Source organism: Arabidopsis thaliana, chromosome 2 (assembly GCF_000001735.4).
Source record: "Arabidopsis thaliana chromosome 2, partial sequence".
NCBI classification, from domain to species: Eukaryota; Viridiplantae; Streptophyta; class Magnoliopsida; order Brassicales; family Brassicaceae; genus Arabidopsis; species Arabidopsis thaliana.
This window is the reverse complement of record NC_003071.7, coordinates 18,510,492-18,526,920: the sequence shown is the minus strand read 5'-3', so window position 1 is coordinate 18,526,920 and position 16,429 is coordinate 18,510,492. Positions and strand designations below refer to the sequence as shown.

The 16,429-nt window shown below is 35.7% G+C and overlaps 3 protein-coding genes and 3 long non-coding RNA genes across 8 annotated transcripts; 3 read left to right on the top strand and 3 right to left on the bottom strand.

Moving 5' to 3' along the window:
* Nucleotides 1-93: 93 nt before the first annotated feature.
* Nucleotides 94-2,610, bottom strand: AT2G44920 (Tetratricopeptide repeat (TPR)-like superfamily protein). Of its 2 annotated transcripts, NM_130056.6 has the most exons (8): nt 2,386-2,610; nt 1,903-2,034; nt 1,313-1,408; nt 1,118-1,190; nt 959-1,020; nt 756-837; nt 583-643; nt 94-470 (listed from the first exon to the last, which is right to left on the bottom strand). In NM_130056.6, exons 1-8 carry the CDS (start codon nt 2,500-2,502, stop codon nt 419-421), a joined length of 675 nt encoding a protein of 224 aa, NP_566030.1. In that variant the 5' UTR covers nt 2,503-2,610; the 3' UTR covers nt 94-418. The 2 variants fall into 2 exon arrangements, with proteins under 2 accessions (NP_566030.1, NP_566031.1); NM_130057.4 differs by having other exon boundaries at nt 95-470; nt 583-837; nt 2,386-2,551.
* A 527-nt stretch (nt 2,611-3,137) lies between these two features.
* On the bottom strand, nt 3,138-3,526 carry AT2G09590. The gene is made up of 2 exons (NR_140565.1): nt 3,338-3,526; nt 3,138-3,243 (listed from the first exon to the last, which is right to left on the bottom strand). It is a non-coding gene; the product is annotated as an other RNA (long non-coding RNA).
* On the top strand, nt 3,361-3,688 carry AT2G09585. Its single transcript, NR_140564.1, has one exon. It is a non-coding gene; the product is annotated as an other RNA (long non-coding RNA).
* Nucleotides 3,689-7,189: 3,501 nt separating this feature from the next.
* Nucleotides 7,190-9,265, top strand: HB4 (homeobox-leucine zipper protein 4). The gene is made up of 4 exons (NM_130055.2): nt 7,190-7,597; nt 7,787-8,145; nt 8,306-8,385; nt 8,719-9,265. The coding sequence occupies exons 1-4, from the start codon at nt 7,396-7,398 to the stop codon at nt 9,032-9,034; spliced, it is 957 nt and encodes a 318-aa protein (NP_182018.1). The 5' UTR covers nt 7,190-7,395; the 3' UTR covers nt 9,035-9,265.
* A 1,187-nt stretch (nt 9,266-10,452) lies between these two features.
* Nucleotides 10,453-15,608, top strand: ARABIDILLO-1. Of its 2 annotated transcripts, NM_130054.3 has the most exons (12): nt 10,453-10,797; nt 10,910-12,538; nt 12,642-12,800; nt 12,882-12,962; nt 13,253-13,384; nt 13,462-13,677; nt 13,761-13,855; nt 14,115-14,178; nt 14,257-14,432; nt 14,520-14,747; nt 14,844-14,928; nt 15,026-15,608. In NM_130054.3, the coding sequence occupies exons 2-12, from the start codon at nt 11,159-11,161 to the stop codon at nt 15,200-15,202; spliced, it is 2,793 nt and encodes a 930-aa protein (NP_566029.1). In that variant the 5' UTR covers nt 10,453-10,797; nt 10,910-11,158; the 3' UTR covers nt 15,203-15,608. The 2 variants fall into 2 exon arrangements, with proteins under 2 accessions (NP_566029.1, NP_001325003.1); NM_001337106.1 differs by having other exon boundaries at nt 10,453-12,538.
* Nucleotides 15,609-15,627: 19 nt separating this feature from the next.
* On the bottom strand, nt 15,628-16,231 carry AT2G09575. Its single transcript, NR_140563.1, has one exon. It is a non-coding gene; the product is annotated as an other RNA (long non-coding RNA).
* Between the last annotated feature and the right edge of the window lie 198 nt (nt 16,232-16,429).

The following is a 16,429-nucleotide window of genomic DNA, read 5'->3' as shown; positions in this document are numbered from 1 at the left end:
ATTTTCTTTATTTTGCTTGTGAGGCCAATTTTAAAAAATCAGAAACAACATTTGAAGTTTGCTTCTTTTCAAGGAATCAAATAAGATTATTACACGCGTTCGTAATTTATACAAACTATATTTGTTAATCAAACTGCATGAAGTTTACAAGTAAAAGTTGCAAAAAAAATGTCATAATAATTCTTGTGATTCAGACCAATAAATAAAACAAAAACCAGTAGCTAATCACCTCCACAAAGACGGAGCATGTGGGAAGTTATACATAATCAATCTCTCAAGGTCAAGCTTGAGATTAGTACATAATATATACAAACACATTCTTTGAACAACATGCACAAAAAGCTTCACCAATGGTCAAATCTCAAAGAAAAATTATAAGAAGAAGACTCCCACAGTCCAAAGCTTTACATTTCATAGTTTAGTTGCAAAGCAATGTGTCCCGCGTTGCATTCCCAGTAGTCGCGTTAACTCTAATGAGTGAAAGACAAAACAAACATACAAACAATATAATCACATTCTGCTGTGAGTTTCAGACAGAATATAAGATATAGATTCTAAGAGATAAGAGCAGCAGAATTTTACCCATCCGCAACTTTGCAAAGGTATACTCGCTGATCATCTCTTAGAGGGACATCAGTGAAGTCTAAATCCAATTCAAATTTATACACACAAACGTATCAAACTTTATGTGAAGCTCAGAGGTAATAAAGAGATGTGCTTATTGTTATTATGAAAGTTTTCTTTTCTTTTTTCACCTGCGCCTGTAATGTTTGATCCCTTGAATGATGTGTTTCCAGTAACAGTCGCTCCTTCTAAGTTAGCGTTCGTTAGATTCACCTGCAAGATGTAGCATTTTTAACTATTATGGGCCATTAATGTCAAAGATCTTTTTGTTATCCTTAGCTTTATACACATTTAAGATCATATAGCAACACGTATATGTAACATCGAATACAACCTTTGTTACATTTGCCAAGGAGAAATCTGCACCTCGGAGATCAGCTTCCGATAAATCAGCACCTGGATTCACCATGATAAGAGTTTAACATCCATGAATGAGAAGTGGTCTCTATTATTACAGTTCTTCTACTACCTCAATAAAGAAAAGAAAATAAACCTGTTAGATCTGCATCAAAGAAGCTAGCACCTAACAACTTTGCACCCTTGAAGTTGGCTTGCCTTAGGATGGACTGGCGAAAATACCATCAAATAAAAGGATGATTAATATGGTGTTCATGATGATATATAACAATCTATAACTTCATAATGTATACCGTTTTGAAGTCCTTTCTATAACTGCATAATGTATTACCGTTTTGAAGTCCTGCCTGATAAGAGTCTGGCCACTGAAATCTTTGCCAGATAAGTCCTGTCCCCTGGTGACTCCTTGACCATAGGGACCTCCACCCTTTCGGTTTCATCCAAATCCAGAAAATAAAGTGAGCTATAGAGAAGAACATCTTATGATATCTTAGTCACTAGAATATGAAATCCATCAAGAACTAAGATAACATTTCCAAGAAGCTTTGTTGCTACAGACACCTAAAATAATTCGGAGGCCATATATACAATGGTAAACAAAGTACCATACTACCATTAGCTTGACAGTGAAACTACAGGGCAAACTGTTTCAACTTATCATTCTAGTTGCTAACAAAGAAAGTGCCTAATCTTAAGACTCAATGGTTTCCAATTTAGATAGGATGATAAAATTTCCATAAAAAACGAAAGGTTTGCTCACAATAACTTATCTATGGTGATCTGATCATCACTTGCTTTAAAGTTTCGACCTTTTATAATCTATACCAATTGTGTACTACCACTATATGTAAGTTCCTTTATTTACTTTCACTACAGATTCAAGAATAGAATTAAAAGGAGATAAGTAGAACAAAAGGTTACCTTAAAAGCAAGAGCAGGATCAACAAAGAAGAGAGAAGCAGAGACAAGTGCAAATAGACTTCTCTTTGAAACCTCTTCTCCTAATGACCAAACCACACTTCTCAAAGGACTGGTAACCACTTCTTTCCCTTCCTGCCCAAAAACAGAAAAACACAAAAAAGAATATTGTCTGAATCTCAACGGAAATATAAAACTGGATCTTGTCTAGGTCAAACATTACCTCAAAATCAGTTTTCTTCTCAATGTATCAACAATACTAGTATCAACTATACATACAAACATGAACATATGTTCTAACATAACTACATAAGATAGACCACAAAGATCAAACATGAATCAGTTCCTACGAATCTTCACTAAACAAAAGCTAGAAGTGTAATCAACTACTAAATTCAAATTTGGCTCTTTCTTTATCACAACCGTTTTTTTTCTTCTTTCTCAAAGCGGTTCAGAGGAGGTTGGAGAAAAAATTTTGGAGGTTACCTGTGACTGTGAGCAACGAATGGGACAATGAGAACTACGAGAAGACGGAGAAAAGAGAGATGGTTTCTGAGAGATGTTGCAGCAGGAGAACAACGAGACGTTGCTGAGAATTACCATTTTTTTTTTTTTTTCGGCTTCACGAATCCAACGAGTCTCTTTGTTTCAGTGGATAAGCCAAAAGCGACTCCTTGTGGATAAAATTTGATTTTGACCGGTGTACTTGAGAAAAGGCCCGTTTTAATTGAGCTTATTTAGGCCCAACACATTTTGTTAAGTTTAACCCAGATACCACCAGTTTGACTTATATGCAAATATTAAGACTTTTTTATTGTTTGTAGATTCTGAAATGGTTTTTAGTTTTTGATTTTGGAAAAAAACAATTTGTTACTCATTCAAGATTATAATAAAAATGATTTCCTAAAAATTAGAGAATCTAGATTTAAAGAGATTTTGTCAATTCTTTCCCAAAATCCAAAAACCATATTTACTAGTTTTTAGAATTACCATTTGAATTTATTTATTTTATATATTTTTCCATTTATTTTATTTCTTCTTTTGTGTAAAATCCAAAGACCAAAACCAAAAATCTATAATCTAAAAACCACTTATAATTGATATTACTTAAAATTTTGATTAAAAAAAAAAAGAACAATATGAAGGCCTTGAGATCTTGAGCGATAGTACATTTCAAATGAAATTTTTAGTTTTGTTCATAAGTCTAATATAGTTAAATAGATATCGTCTTAAGAAAAGACGAATTATCCATCACTCAAGTTCTAATTGTCTCTCTACCAATTTTAGTGCAATGAAATCTAATTTCTCAAACAAAGCGAGATCACGTGCAATTCACATGGATAACAGCTGGACACCCACACACAATCCAAAACGCATTGGATCGAGGCTGTGTGATCATAACATCATGAGAGGAGGCTAAGGGGTATAAATGTAATTACGTAGAAGAAGCTCGTGTCGCATCAAATGATTGGTGTCCGGTGAGAGAGAGGCAAAGAGACACGCGCGGGGGTGGTGCGAAGGTAGGACAATGGGAACCCGTCTATTATTTCACTTGTGGGATTGACACGTGGATACTCAATCACGTGACTTCCCACGTGAAACGCTGGCGTATCTAATTTAATTTTAAGTCCTTTGTCTGTTTTTTTTTTCTCCTCACTCCATTCTTTACACATCTTAGTCACGTGGCTCTCACTCGCTATGTCTCCTCGCTAACTTTTTTTTTGAATCTTGAAACTTTCTGCTTTTTAACTTTATTTATTTATTTTGGATTTCGTAAAGATTGTTCAACGGAAATACGCTCGATGCTGTTGTTTTCAGTCCTTAACTATGATTAATATTAGGGTTCAGATGGTTACAAGTTGCGAATCCGAAAACTGTCAATAACAAAAAACAAAACAGCATTCAATTGTGTTATAGTTTCATATACGATTCATCTTGTGACCGTCACCATTTAAAACTTATACCATAGTAAAGTCTTATTTCAAAAGATTTTAATTTGGTAACTAGCTAGTTGAACTATCCAGAGTCCAGACGTTTTGAGATATATTTTGTCTAGGATTTATATATTTGAAAGAAAAAATTTGTCGAACGATTTGATCTAAAGACATCTTTTTTCTATCGGATCAATTCACTAGATATTTCGTCGACTTTTTAAAAAAGCACCGATAAGGCGGCAAGTTCATTCTGATATAATTCAATTCAGTGTTCGATCGATCACCTTAGTTCTTATAAATGCTACTTAGATTATGTATGCCTTTATGATCTCTGTTTATAAATATAATTTCTGCATGCATGTGAACAGCTGTTATTCTGAAATTCTAATATCTTACACACCTTTCCAGCGTATCCCTATGTTTTAGTGTTCAAAACGTAGCATATGTTATTATTAATACAGATTGCACGGATAGCAAATAATAAATTATAAGAATCAATCAAATCTTGGAACGGACCAAAATAAGTGACGGGCTTCCCACGTGGACATGTGTAATGATTTCGAGTAAATTGTTAGATACGTCGATACAATCATGTGGTACGTGAAAATATCATAATTATTTTGTAATGATTAAATTGGCTCAGCAAGCAATAACATTGATGGATGGACTAAACAGTAGAACTATGGTTGAATGATTTTCTTTTCTTTTTGACGTCATTGATAGTGAGTGATTTATACGAATAAAAATATGCCGATGAGCAACAGATTTCAGTTGTTAGTTGTTACCGTGTCAAAAAAAAATGTTGAGCAAAGATCAAAATTTATATATATTTTTTTTGCTAATAACAGAATATAAATTGATACTTTACATTAATATATGTATAATTATAAATGCACATGGTTATGGACACACACGTGGGACCAAATTGTGTATCTTCTTTTTAAAAATGTAGATGTATCAAAATTATTGAACTCTTGAATTAAGTAAGTATGATAAGGATTTATATTCATGCATGATTACCTCAGAAACTCTCGTTGTTGGTACAACATGGGCTTTGGTTGCTTTGGCCGGTTTTCACCGGATCCTGTTCGTAGCTGTCTCTTACCGAACTGATATCTTTAAATTAATTCCCTCGCCATACAGTTATAACAAAACTCAAACCATATTGTAAATATACTCATATCCACAATTTAACTCATATTTACGTGTATTAATATATTGAGTTTTTTGTTTTGCTAAAGATCTTATCGAGTATCTTCTAACGTTCTCTTCTTTAAATTCTCTCAACGATTTAAAAAAAAAAAAAAAAAAATCACAGCGATTTTTACAGGAAAAATTACGCGAGAGTGAGCGCGTGGAATTGTTAGGAACCATCGAGTCGGAGGAGGAGAGAAGTATCCAATGATTAAAGAGAAGTGAATGTCTGGTCGTGGAGGAACAAAAATTACGCCGCACGAGTGTGGTCACTGGGGACCATGTTCTGCCACGTTGGCAACTTCCCACGTGAACCCCTTCCCATTTCCCACGTGACCACCACTTCTTCTATTTCCTTTGAATCTCTTGCTTTACTTCTTCTACACTCTCTCCCACACCATTCACACGCTTCATTCCAGAATTTCACATTCTTAAATATGCAATGTACTGAAACATCAATACATCATCAGCTCTTAAACATATTTCAACCAATCGTGAAAACAAATGAATTAATTTGTACGAATTTCACGGAGAACGAAGATGTAGTAACGATATATTTTCTTTTTCATATTAGTTACACTTCATGTAGTTTTATCATGAAACATTCATACAAAAATATAGCATAGCCATGTAACAAAGCAGAATCATACATACATACGTTTTCTAGACAAAAAGACAAATAAAAAAAACACTTGTCTGATTTTCCTTAAAACATTCAAGAATGCCAGGAGAATTGGGGAAAAATAGATTACAGTATAAGCTTAGAAACAACTGTATATAATTAATGAACATGGGTTATGAATTGTAACTTGCAACAAACTTTACATTAATATGCATGATACGGCTCATATATCATAAACCCATGCTAACTTAGTTCAAACCCCTTATTCATTTATCAATAAATACATACTTTGTAGCTTTGAGCAAAAAAGCTTACAAGAAAATTTAGGAATATAATAATTTGTTTGTATAACTATTGTTTTCAGAGTACTATACTATCAATCAAGTCAACTAACCAATTAGGCTCCAAAATAAAATCAATTTTCTAAACGTAATTTACCAAGAAAAGTTTATAAGAAAGGTCAAAGCAAGTTATAAGAGTCAATGAAAAGACCGCATTGATTGAAGATACATAAGAAGTCAATATATAGTCATTAAGAATAAATTTGAAAGTAATTAATTTGTTTTGAAAAAGCGTCGGGCGTTATTTAACTTTAAAATTAATTAACAAACGAGACCTGTCTTGTCTTGTCTGTAACTCTCAAAGAAACTGAAGTAGTAATAATGATGGCATTATCAACAACTTTGAAAACAATAGAAAGGAAACATAAACCAAAAATTATTGTTTCAATGACAGGAAGTAGCCGTAAACTCTACCATCCACTAATGTTTTCCAAATGTCCGTTTGCTATTTGATTTAGCCATAAAATTCAATGGAAAAACTTGAATATTGCTTTTATTAGTTGACCAAAAGAATTACTCGAAGGATAGTTTTTGGAAAAGGGAATAATAAATTAATTGAAGACTAATTAGATGCATGTTGGGTTCACGGGGTAACTCTAGAGTCTTAAAACCCCATGCAGTATTAGGCTCTGTGTTATCAAAGACGACATCGTTTTCTGACTACCATACCCATTTTGAGCCCAACGCCATTCTATTCAGTTCCACGCGTTCTTACTCACGTTTGTTCTACACGAGCGACGCTACTTTACCATATACATCTGTCTTTTCTTGTTAAAATACCATCTCATGGTTTTAAGAAATAAAAAGAGTATTCAAACAAAGATCTTTGTTATACTACTATTATTGTTTAGTAGATCTACAAAGCGTGTGCATTACTTCCCAAAATAATTTAATAATGGGTTTTATAAGCTAATCAAGTTCGAAATATGAATTTTCGAGAATAAAAAATGATTGATTAGTTAAGCATCATTTTTAAAACGTTGTACCATAACCAAATACAGTACTTATTACTGTCAAAGACAAAAAAATAACTGAGATTTTAGGTATTAAAATGTTAACGTTTGTTATTGACTTTTAGGACGAAAATGAACAAAAATTCATTTGTCAAACGTATTGAAAAAATTAAACGCATTGGAGTTGAATGACTTTTTTTTTTTTTTTTTTTTAAAGAGAGAGGAGCAGGTAACAGTATATATCATCATTGAAATTACAAGGGTCTTTCTGACACAAGTCATCATTGAAACCCCAAGCACCCCACATAACCCCTTCTCTCTATTAATTGTCTACATATCAACTTCTGTGTATATATATATTAGTCGTGTCTTTAACCCCATTATCACTACATCGATTTTCTCGAGAAAGTCTTTCAAAATCCAGAAAAGAAAAGTTCTTTCTGTTGAGGACAATGGGGGAAAGAGATGATGGGTTGGGTTTGAGTCTAAGCTTGGGAAATAGTCAACAAAAAGAACCATCTCTGAGGTTGAATCTTATGCCGTTGACAACTTCTTCTTCTTCTTCTTCGTTTCAACACATGCACAATCAGAATAACAATAGCCATCCCCAGAAGATTCATAACATCTCTTGGACTCATCTGTTTCAATCTTCTGGTAATACTTTTCTATTTCTCGTTTTAATATAATGTTTTTTTAAGCATTAAATGTGTTGAAATTCTGTTTTATGTGCATAACTTCGGATCTATGTTTCAGATCCGATTCTTTTTTAAATAAAGATATTTCTGTTTTAGTAATTTACGAAACTGAAGCTAAAAACGTTTTTCGGGTTTTGATGTACTCTAGGGATTAAACGTACAACTGCAGAGAGAAACTCCGACGCCGGGTCATTTCTAAGAGGTTTCAACGTGAACAGAGCTCAGTCTTCGGTGGCGGTAGTGGACTTGGAAGAAGAAGCCGCCGTCGTCTCGTCTCCAAACAGCGCCGTTTCGAGTCTGAGTGGAAATAAAAGGGATCTTGCGGTGGCGAGAGGAGGAGATGAAAACGAGGCGGAGAGAGCTTCTTGCTCACGCGGAGGGGGAAGCGGTGGTAGCGACGATGAAGACGGCGGAAACGGCGACGGATCAAGGAAGAAACTACGGTTATCGAAGGATCAAGCTCTTGTTCTCGAGGAGACTTTTAAAGAACATAGCACTCTTAATCCGGTTAGTGGCATTTTGTGTAATTTTTATCTAACTTATAAATTCAGTTAATTACATTTTCGTTATTTGTCACTTCTTATTGCATGGACGTTTGTAATTGGCTTCTCTCTAAAAGACTAAAATTGGTTTTTTTTTTTTTTTTTTTAATTATCGGATTGGGCAGAAGCAAAAGCTGGCTCTAGCAAAACAGTTGAATCTAAGGGCAAGACAAGTTGAAGTGTGGTTTCAGAACCGTAGGGCAAGGTAAAGAAATTATCTTTATTTTCTAGGGGTATTATAGGAAATTTGGTTTCACAGAACCTTAGTAATTGCTATGATGGGGATATAATTGTCCTTTTATGACCCAAAAGCGATTTCAGTTCCCTGTCCTAAAAGAAAATCCTAATAAGATCTCTGCCTCTGTACTGTCACATGGAGTTTCTTACTTTTTACTACAGCCTTAAAGACACATGCATGCGTATGCGTACAAATAAAATCTACTTTTGTCCTTTTTTGTTTCTTATCAGTTTTAAACTTTTATTTCTGTTCACTTCACTAATTAAGGTGATTTTGATTTATTATTTGTACGTACATTAGGACGAAGCTGAAACAAACGGAGGTTGATTGTGAGTATTTAAAGAGATGTTGCGATAATCTGACCGAGGAGAATCGACGGCTGCAGAAAGAAGTGTCGGAGCTGAGGGCGTTGAAGTTGTCTCCACATCTCTACATGCACATGACTCCTCCTACTACTCTCACCATGTGCCCTTCTTGCGAACGTGTCTCCTCCTCTGCCGCCACTGTGACCGCTGCTCCTTCCACTACTACTACTCCTACGGTGGTGGGGCGGCCAAGTCCACAGCGATTAACTCCTTGGACTGCTATTTCTCTCCAGCAAAAATCAGGTCGCTAGGGAAGGAGTATCTTCGGTAGTTTTAGCTTAGAATAAAGATATGAGTATGAAAGTTTCAAAGATTAGCTTCTATCTATTGAAAATGAAAACAAAGATTAGTCTCAATTCAAAGGGTTCAATTTGAGGCTCTAATTCTGAATTTGTTTTAACCTGTAAAAGGATTACCCTTTTTAGAATTCAGTTTTGTGAGTATATTTGATTGTTTATTACCTCTAAAATCATGAGAGAGATCTTCTAGGGGTTGTACGTAATAAAACATTAATGGGCTTAGATAAAGATTAACCAACAAAAAATCATGGTGGGCTTTTTGCCGGCATTACTCTGTTATGCATAGATGTTCTTTCTCCTCCTTTGTTGGGTTATAAAACCGAGAGACTTCGAAACCCACCGATGGTATTGGGATCCATATTTCCAAACTGTCTGTCTGAGGATGTGGATATTTGGGTGATGTTGAAACTCTCAAGTCATTTTATATGAGGAATTTTCAAACATCAGTTTTAATGAAACAAAGAATGTTCCAATTGGAACATAAATATCATAACAAATGAAATTATCAATAAATAGAAGTAATAAAGAATCGTAATACCTAATCAATCAAATTATTGGTTGGGTCCAAATGAGCGTCTCGTCAAGTTACTCGAGCCTCCTCTTTTTTTCTTTTCTTTCTGCCTTCTTTGGTTTACTCGTCAAAGTCTCATCTCACTAAAAATAAGTTTCATCTAAACTTCTCTAAAGTATTTTCTATGGGGGTGAAAACGTTAAACTGAAAGTGTAGTGAAGAAGTTGATAAAAAAGGAAAGGAGTTGTACAAAGGGATGCAGATTCCTATATTCAACATGGTCGACATATATCTCCTTTCTTTCTAATTTCAGTACTTTCAAAAGAGTAACTTTTAAGTTTTTATTAAAGACCAGTCTCTTAATGTTCAATTCAACCAAAATAATATAAACTTATAATTGTATATATATGAAAATCAAACTGTTTTCATGAGTTTGTGCCTAATTGAATAGATTTCAACTAAACCTCAATACCAGATTTAAATGCACAATATTATAACAATTGTTCAGTGTAACATTTTTTTTTCCTAAAGCATGAAAAAGAAGAAACAAACAACAATGGCTGAATTTTGGATCATAACGTTTTTATGGTTGAGATAAATGAAATTCTCCTGACAACATTTTACTATTTAATGGAGTAACAACAAAGAGAAACAATATGGAAATACCAATCTGTATTAAAGTTAACACTAACAAAAGAAAAAATCAATAGTCTTAAAATGTAATTGCGGTAAAATATATTGAAACATTGTAATAATGTATAATGGTATTCAAATCAATAAAAATGCAGAAAATCAAATTGTAATTAAAAGGTAAAAAAGATAAAAAAAAAAGGGAGGTGAATTAATTCTGCTGCCTCTCTCTCTATCATATTCGTATATATGAGCTGTGTTTTCATCACACGAAGCCCTCTTCTCTCTTGTCTCTTCTCCTCTAAGCCCCGACCTGGAATTTTCCAATTCCTTCATCATCATCTTCTCTCTCTATCTCTTTGTGCCGCACGAATAAAGGAAGAGAGAGTTTAACGGAATTACTTTGAGACTTTGAGAGAGGTCTTTTGGTTTCTTATACAGTTTTCGGGTTTGGCTTCAATTCTCTCCGACCATCACTCTCTCTTCTTTATCCTCTCTTCACTTTCAAATTCCCATTGACCTTCTTCTCATCATTGTGAGTTTAATGTCAATACAAATCTATTGACGAAGAAAGGTCAGAGATTTTGCTTCTCTATTCGAGGGTTTTTGCGTTCGTTGAGCTCTTTGAATTCGGTTTTAATCTAATCGTATCGTGTAATGTGTTGTTGATTCGATATGGTTACTAGGTTTTGAAAAGACTCTGAGCCTTCCAAGTATCTAAATTGCTTAAAATCGGGGGACGAAAGGTTTGGTTGTGTTTGTTTGCTATTGAAGATCTCTGTGTCTTCGTTTGATTATGCCCTTTTAAGGAATTTGTGATCAGCGTTTTAAAGGTTGAGACTTTAGAGATATATAAAGCCTGAAGTTTCGATTTTTATTTCGGTAAGCTGCAAGAGGATTTGTTGCTGTTTTAGAGGATTATCTGATCAAAGGTAATGAGTCGTAGGGTACGGAGAAAATTGGAGGAGGAAAAAGGGAAAGATAAGGTTGTTGTTTTGCCAAGTTATCCTGAGACTAGCATTAGCAACGAGGAGGATTTAGTAGCTCCTGAGCTTCTTCATGGTTTTGTTGATTGGATTAGTCTGCCTTATGACACAGTGCTTCAGTTGTTTACTTGTTTGAATTATCGTGATCGAGCTAGCTTGGCATCGACTTGTAAGACATGGAGATGTCTTGGTGCTTCTTCTTGTTTGTGGACTTCATTGGATCTTCGTCCTCACAAGTTTGATGCTTCAATGGCAGCTTCTCTTGCTTCTAGGTGTGTTAATCTTCATTACTTAAGGTTTCGTGGTGTTGAATCAGCTGATTCCCTTATACATCTCAAAGCTAGGAATCTAATTGAAGTAAGCGGCGACTATTGCAAGAAAATAACTGATGCCACATTGTCAATGATAGTGGCGCGACATGAGGCACTTGAGAGTCTCCAACTTGGACCTGACTTTTGTGAGAGGATCACTAGTGATGCTATCAAAGCTGTTGCCTTTTGTTGTCCTAAGCTTAAAAAGCTTCGCCTTTCTGGGATTAGAGATGTGACTTCTGAAGCCATTGAAGCTCTGGCCAAGCATTGTCCACAGCTCAATGATCTCGGGTTCTTAGATTGTCTAAACATTGACGAGGAGGCTCTGGGAAAAGTTGTATCTGTTCGATACCTCTCTGTTGCTGGGACATCAAACATAAAATGGTCAATTGCATCAAATAATTGGGATAAGCTTCCGAAATTAACCGGTTTGGATGTCTCGAGGACCGACATTGGACCCACCGCAGTTTCTAGGTTCTTGACATCATCACAGAGCTTGAAAGTATTGTGTGCTTTAAACTGTCATGTCCTCGAAGAGGATGAAAGTTTAATCAGCTATAACCGATTCAAAGGAAAAGTCTTACTTGCTCTGTTTACTAATGTTTTTGATGGACTTGCTTCTATATTCGCCGATAATACAAAGAAACCAAAGGATATCTTTGCCTATTGGAGAGAATTGATGAAAACAACCAAGGATAAAACAATTAATGACTTTATACATTGGATCGAATGGATTATCTCTCATACGCTTCTACGAACTGCAGAGTGTAATCCAGAAGGATTGGATGATTTCTGGCTGAATGAAGGAGCCGCATTGCTGCTTAATTTAATGCAAAGCTCACAGGAAGATGTCCAGGAGAGATCAGCTACTGGGCTTGCAACTTTTGTAGTTGTTGATGATGAGAATGCTAGTATAGACTGTGGAAGAGCTGAAGCAGTTATGAAAGATGGAGGTATTCGCCTTCTTCTAGAACTTGCGAAATCATGGCGAGAAGGGCTTCAGTCAGAAGCTGCAAAGGTTACTTCTTCTTCTTTTTTTTTTTGCTTGTCATTTTTCATACTGGAATTTTGATACTTTTGACTGGGACACACTAACATTGTTCTTTTATCTGATTTTTTAGGCTATTGCAAATTTGTCGGTAAATGCTAATATTGCAAAGTCTGTTGCTGAAGAAGGAGGAATCAAAATTCTTGCTGGTTTGGCAAAGTCAATGAACAGACTTGTGGCTGAGGAAGCTGCTGGTGGACTATGGAATCTCTCTGTCGGAGAAGAGCATAAGGTAAGTCCTCTAATTATCTATAATATTCTTGTTGTTACTCTTGATTTTTTAGGACTCATTTTTTGTTGTTTTCTCTATTAGAATGCTATTGCTCAGGCTGGAGGAGTGAAGGCACTGGTCGACCTTATATTTAGATGGCCAAATGGCTGTGATGGAGTCTTGGTACACTTTCGCTACCTTGAAGCTTCATCTTTTTCTTTTGTTTCTAAATCAAACAAAACCTTTCTATTTTATAACCAAAACAAATACCGTCTACAGTTATTTTATCATTAAAAAACCTACTAAAAACGGATAAATCCTAGGATGCTTATGTGAATCCATTTGTTAAGAAGTGGTCGTTTCGATAATTCATTTTTTAAAGTGGCGCTTGCGATAATACTTAGTTAAAAAGTGTCATTTTTGGATATTTCCCTTCTTTCTATATGGAGGATTTACCTAATTTGTGTGATTAGGAACGAGCTGCAGGAGCATTAGCAAACTTAGCAGCAGATGATAAATGCAGCATGGAAGTCGCAAAAGCGGGAGGCGTACATGCCCTTGTGATGTTGGCTCGGAATTGCAAGTACGAGGGAGTGCAAGAACAGGTAAATTCCGTTTCTTTATTTTTACAAAATTTCTTTGTGAGTTGAGTTTGTGGTTTAACGGTGTTTTTATTTTCCAGGCTGCTCGTGCTTTAGCTAATTTGGCTGCTCATGGAGATAGCAACAATAATAATGCTGCGGTTGGGCAAGAAGCAGGTGCATTAGAAGCTCTTGTCCAACTTACAAAATCGCCTCATGAAGGAGTTAGACAAGAAGCTGCTGGTGCTCTATGGAATTTGTCGTTTGATGATAAGAATCGAGAATCTATCTCTGTAGCTGGTGGTGTTGAAGCTTTGGTATGCTTCCAGTTTGTTTAGTATGATTACACTGTTCCTCTGCATATATAAGGGGAATTGATCACTTTTGTTGATTATTTTAGGTGGCGCTCGCACAGTCTTGTTCAAATGCATCGACAGGTCTTCAAGAAAGAGCTGCTGGTGCACTTTGGGGATTATCGGTGTCAGAAGCAAACAGGTGCTAAATACATCTGAATCTAAGTTTAATGCGTTCTGTTTATAGATTGTCACGTGATATGTTTAAGATCAATGCAGAAGCAACATAAGGACAGACCATCTTGCTTTAACATATCACACATGCTGATACTTTTTATTTTGCTTGCACCAAGTTGAGGCTTTTGTTACAGAGAAGTTTTAAAGGAGTTTCTTACCAATTTATTGTTACTGTCACTTTCCTTGATAATAATCCTACCATTGCTCTTTTTGATCTCCATCAGCGTTGCGATTGGACGTGAAGGTGGGGTTCCACCTCTAATTGCACTTGCACGGTCTGAAGCCGAGGTAAGAACTTTGAGCATAGCCAAGCCATCTTGGATAATCTGATATAAAATTTCCTCAATGTGCTGGTTTTTTTCCCAGGATGTACATGAAACTGCAGCAGGAGCTCTATGGAATCTTGCTTTTAATCCTGGTAATGCACTCCGCATTGTTGAGGAAGGAGGAGTTCCAGCTCTTGTTCACTTGTGTTCGTCTTCTGTCTCAAAAATGGCTCGATTCATGGCTGCATTGGCTTTGGCATACATGTTTGATGGAAGGTATATTAATATATAACTTAGTTAATAAACATCCCAAATTCAATCCGACTCTCACGGTTTTCGATCTGAATTATCGATCTGCAACAGGATGGATGAATATGCTCTGATGATAGGAACTTCTTCATCAGAGAGCACATCGAAAAACATTAGCTTAGATGGGGCAAGAAACATGGCTCTTAAACACATTGAAGCTTTTGTCCTAAGTTTTATAGATCCTCACATATTTGAATCTCCTGTTGTTTCATCTACCCCTACTATGCTAGCACAAGTCACAGAGAGAGCTCGCATACAAGAAGCTGGCCATTTGAGATGCAGGTTAAATCTTTTCGCCTCTATCTATCTCTATCAGCGGTGTCTTGTGTTTGATTGAAAACTGATTTGAAATTTTTAAATGTATTGTTTTCTTTGCAGTGGTGCTGAAATTGGAAGATTTGTAACAATGTTGCGCAATCCTGATTCAACACTCAAAGCATGTGCTGCGTTTGCGCTTCTTCAGGTATGTAAAAATGTGAAAACAAACATTGTGTCGTGTTCTCTGTTGGTTACAACAACTGATGCATATATCTTATCTTTTTGTGCTTGCTCTAATTCAGTTTACAATACCGGGTGGTCGACATGCAATGCATCACGTAAGCCTTATGCAGAACGGAGGAGAATCGAGATTCCTTCGTTCTGCAGCTGCTTCTGCAAAAACGCCTCGTGAAGCTAAGATCTTTACGAAAATTCTCCTACGCAATCTCGAGCATCACCAGGCGGAATCTTCCATTTAAGCCTCTTAGAGAAAATGATAGTTAAAAGTCCCGTTTACTTAGAAATACGTCTGTATCTCAAATACGCAAGAAGCCAAAGCCATACTGCAAAACCACAAACTCTCAAGATGCTTTATCAGACCAAGAATGTCCTCTCTGTGTGATTACATGAGACTATTGTGTTCTTCTTTATCGTGTTTTGAGAATTTTCCTGTAATAACAGGTCCAAAGGATTCGAAGGTGCTGTTTCTTCTATCTCCTATCTTGTTCATCGTTCCTTTTTGGCTCTGATCATTTCTTGTGCCAAGATCTATTGACGATATTACCCTCCGCTCTGTTATTCCCTTAGATAAATCATATGTGTTGTAAATTAGGCCCAATGACATGCTCATGAAAATGGAAAACTAAACAGAGCTTCTGTCACTTGACGTTTCAGGTTTTCAAAAGAGAAACATTAATACAGAGCGGAGGGTAATTTTGTGTCGATTCATATTTTTCACAGAGCAAAAAGTTTCCTTCAGCAAGAATCAATTCATATCAGAAATACAGATAATAATGAGAAAACACCATTTTTGAAGAAGCCGATACATAAAGTTGAATAAATCAATTCGATTTCATTTGTCAAGAACCGGAACTGGACCCATATCAAACCGGTTTTATTGATCTTCCTTTGTCTTTCCGAGAGCATGGGGAGTGCAGAAAATGATGACATGGACATAGAGTGAGCAAAGGAGATAATATCTACTACATAGCAATGTGTAGGATGACTTACATTTAGGGTCAAGATGAGGAAGATTTCAAGCCAGAGAGATGGCTTAAGGATGGCGTGTTCCAACCTTAAGAAATACATTTCTAATAAAACCTGAGATGTTTTCTTTCTTTGACTATGTATGTAGGCTGGTCCAAGAATCTGTCTTGGCAAAGATTTCGCATACCGGCAAATGAAGACACTTATTCACTTCTTTCGCTTCAAAATGGCTGATGAGAAGACTACTGTATGTTACTAGAGAATGCTTACTCTTCGTGTCCAAGGAGGACAAACACCTCTAAAAAACTTTTTTTTCATATCAAATAATATATGGAAGTATAATCAATTAAAAAAAACACATTTTTCCCCCATATCTTCTGTTTTGTCTTTATATAATTTGATTACGTGGTACAAAAGAAAGTTGAGGCCCTAATTCATATTGTGCGACTTTTTCACCCACAATTACTACATGAGAAAACATCAAAACGACAAAATCGGTT